Source organism: Rhagoletis pomonella, unplaced genomic scaffold (genome assembly GCF_013731165.1).
Source record: "Rhagoletis pomonella isolate Grant_MI unplaced genomic scaffold, Rhpom_1.0 Rhpom_scaffold_00001, whole genome shotgun sequence".
NCBI classification, from domain to species: Eukaryota; Metazoa; Arthropoda; class Insecta; order Diptera; family Tephritidae; genus Rhagoletis; species Rhagoletis pomonella.
Genome location: NW_023458555.1, coordinates 41,689,934 through 41,692,001, shown reverse-complemented (window position 1 = coordinate 41,692,001; position 2,068 = coordinate 41,689,934). Strand labels below are relative to the sequence as shown.

Below are 2,068 nucleotides of genomic sequence, written 5' to 3'. Positions count from 1 at the left end.
AATGCTTGGAATTGTGAAGAACAGTTTGTGGAATTTTTGTAATTTTTGTACAAAGTCTCAAATTTGGACTTATATTGGTTTTGTTAGCTAAGGAGCTTAACTTTAACAAAAAATTAATGAACCTTAAAAAAGAAAAAGAAAAGTATATACACAAACAATTTACATCTATTGGGGAGGGCCCAGTGAATTAGTAAACTGGGCGAAAGCATGCGCACAAGCTTTCACCCCCTCCGCCAACACCGTGAAGGCCTCTGCCATTGTTGCAGTTGCGGTAGCCATTCGCTCTGTGGCAGCAGCCATTCTGCTTATTGCCTCAGCATTGGAGCGGTTGGCCTCCGCGTTGGTTGCAGCACTTTCAGCAAGCCTCTAAGAAAATAAAAGTTTTATTAATAATTCAATACAAATACAGTATTGAAAAAATTACCTTTTCTGATTCGGCCTGTGCCTCGGCAATTCTTAAAAATTTCGCCTTTGTTGGCGATTCTTCCGCACGTTTCCGCTTAGCGGTTCTGCGCGGTGTTTGCCTCGGCGTTTTCGGAGTTTCGCACCGAATTTCCGACTCGCCATCCGACACCGTTAGTGGAGGAATTACCATGGTGTCTTCCTCCATGACTAAGCGGAAATTTTCATCCGCCGCCCCCCAATGTTAATTGCAGTTCCTAAAAATAGCATAATGAATATTGCAATATGATTAACATATTGGCATGGGCTTTTAATACGGTACAATTCAACTTACCTCTTCCATGGGAATATTCTCCTGGACATCCGGTTGCCCCTCCATATAGCTGCTTCCCACTAGAGCTATTACCCGCTTCTCCAATTCGTTCAAGGGAGGCTGTTGAAGCGGTATATTCCCCGTCAATGCTTGCTCCCTCTTACGATCACGAACTCGCGTCGATGTTCGACTTTTTAGGTCGCGCCAGACCTTTTGCAAAATAGAAACACACTTTCATACTTTACTATTCTTTGGTGTAGGCCGTTTTCGGAAATGCCTTACTGCAAAGCACCTCTCCTTATACTTAAGTATATAATAATGTCTGATTTCAGCAAACATATTTTTGGAATCAGAGGTGCGATGTTTTGCAGTAATGCATTTCCGGAAATGCCCGTACTTCATCACTTATACTTACATTTTGCCATTGCTCCACAGATTTGGCAGCCCCCCCAAGAGAATTTAATTTATCTGCCATCTCTGCCCACTTTTTGGTGTTCTCCAACTTGCCATGGAGCTTCTGGAACTTGCCGCTCGCCACATTCGGGTTTTCACCCAGAAAGTCAAGCATCGCGCTTAACTGCTCCCCCGATGCACGGCTCCTTTTCGTCGGCTGGATAGACATCCTGAAATAAAAGAAGTTCTAGTAAATTCCAATTAATAACTAAAATAACTAAATACTACCTTTTAAAATTGCAATACGTTGCTGGCGCTAAAAATTCCGTTTCCGCGGGAAGGAAATAAGTTTTTTTTCTTATTCCTCTTTGTACTTTTCGCATATTTGACATTTATCTCGACTGAGATGCCACATTTCATCATTTTAAATAAAAAGGAATAATCAGCTGTTTTTCGCTGTTAAGCAAGAGTTAGAGAATCACACAATTGTTAGTGCAAACGGCAAAAGTTGTTATGTAACCTAACAATTTTTTTATTGCTAAGAGTTACAGAATCGCACTACAGGCATTGCCGCCATTTCTCCTGAGCGTACTAGAGTTCACCTGAAAGGGAAAATATTTGGTGAAATAGTGGGTTTTGTGGTTACTTTTATCATTATTGTTATTATTCTTTTCATTATAATTTTTTTTTGCCGCGTCGTTGAGGCTATGGTAAAGTTTGTTGGGTGATTAATACGATGTCAAATATTTAAAACATTTTCATCATGGTCTTGTTATTACGTACATTAGGAAACTTTTTGATGTTAGCGGTTAGTTTAATTCACTTATATAAAAAATAAATGTCTGACAGCTGTAAGTAAATCGAAAACCTAAAAACGAGCTTTATATTATTAAAACTTAAGTAGATGTCTTTTATACCTCTGTATGTACATATGTTTACATGGAAAAAAAACGATATATG

General features: G+C 39.3%; 1 protein-coding gene across 1 annotated transcript; it reads right to left on the bottom strand.

The window, feature by feature from the left end:
• Positions 1-626: 626 nt before the first annotated feature.
• Positions 627-1,661, bottom strand: LOC118745930. Its single transcript, XM_036479636.1, has 4 exons — positions 1,397-1,661; positions 1,131-1,338; positions 737-925; positions 627-659 (listed from the first exon to the last, which is right to left on the bottom strand). Exons 1-4 carry the CDS (start codon positions 1,498-1,500, stop codon positions 627-629), a joined length of 534 nt encoding a protein of 177 aa, XP_036335529.1. The 5' UTR covers positions 1,501-1,661.
• Positions 1,662-2,068: the final 407 nt, after the last annotated feature.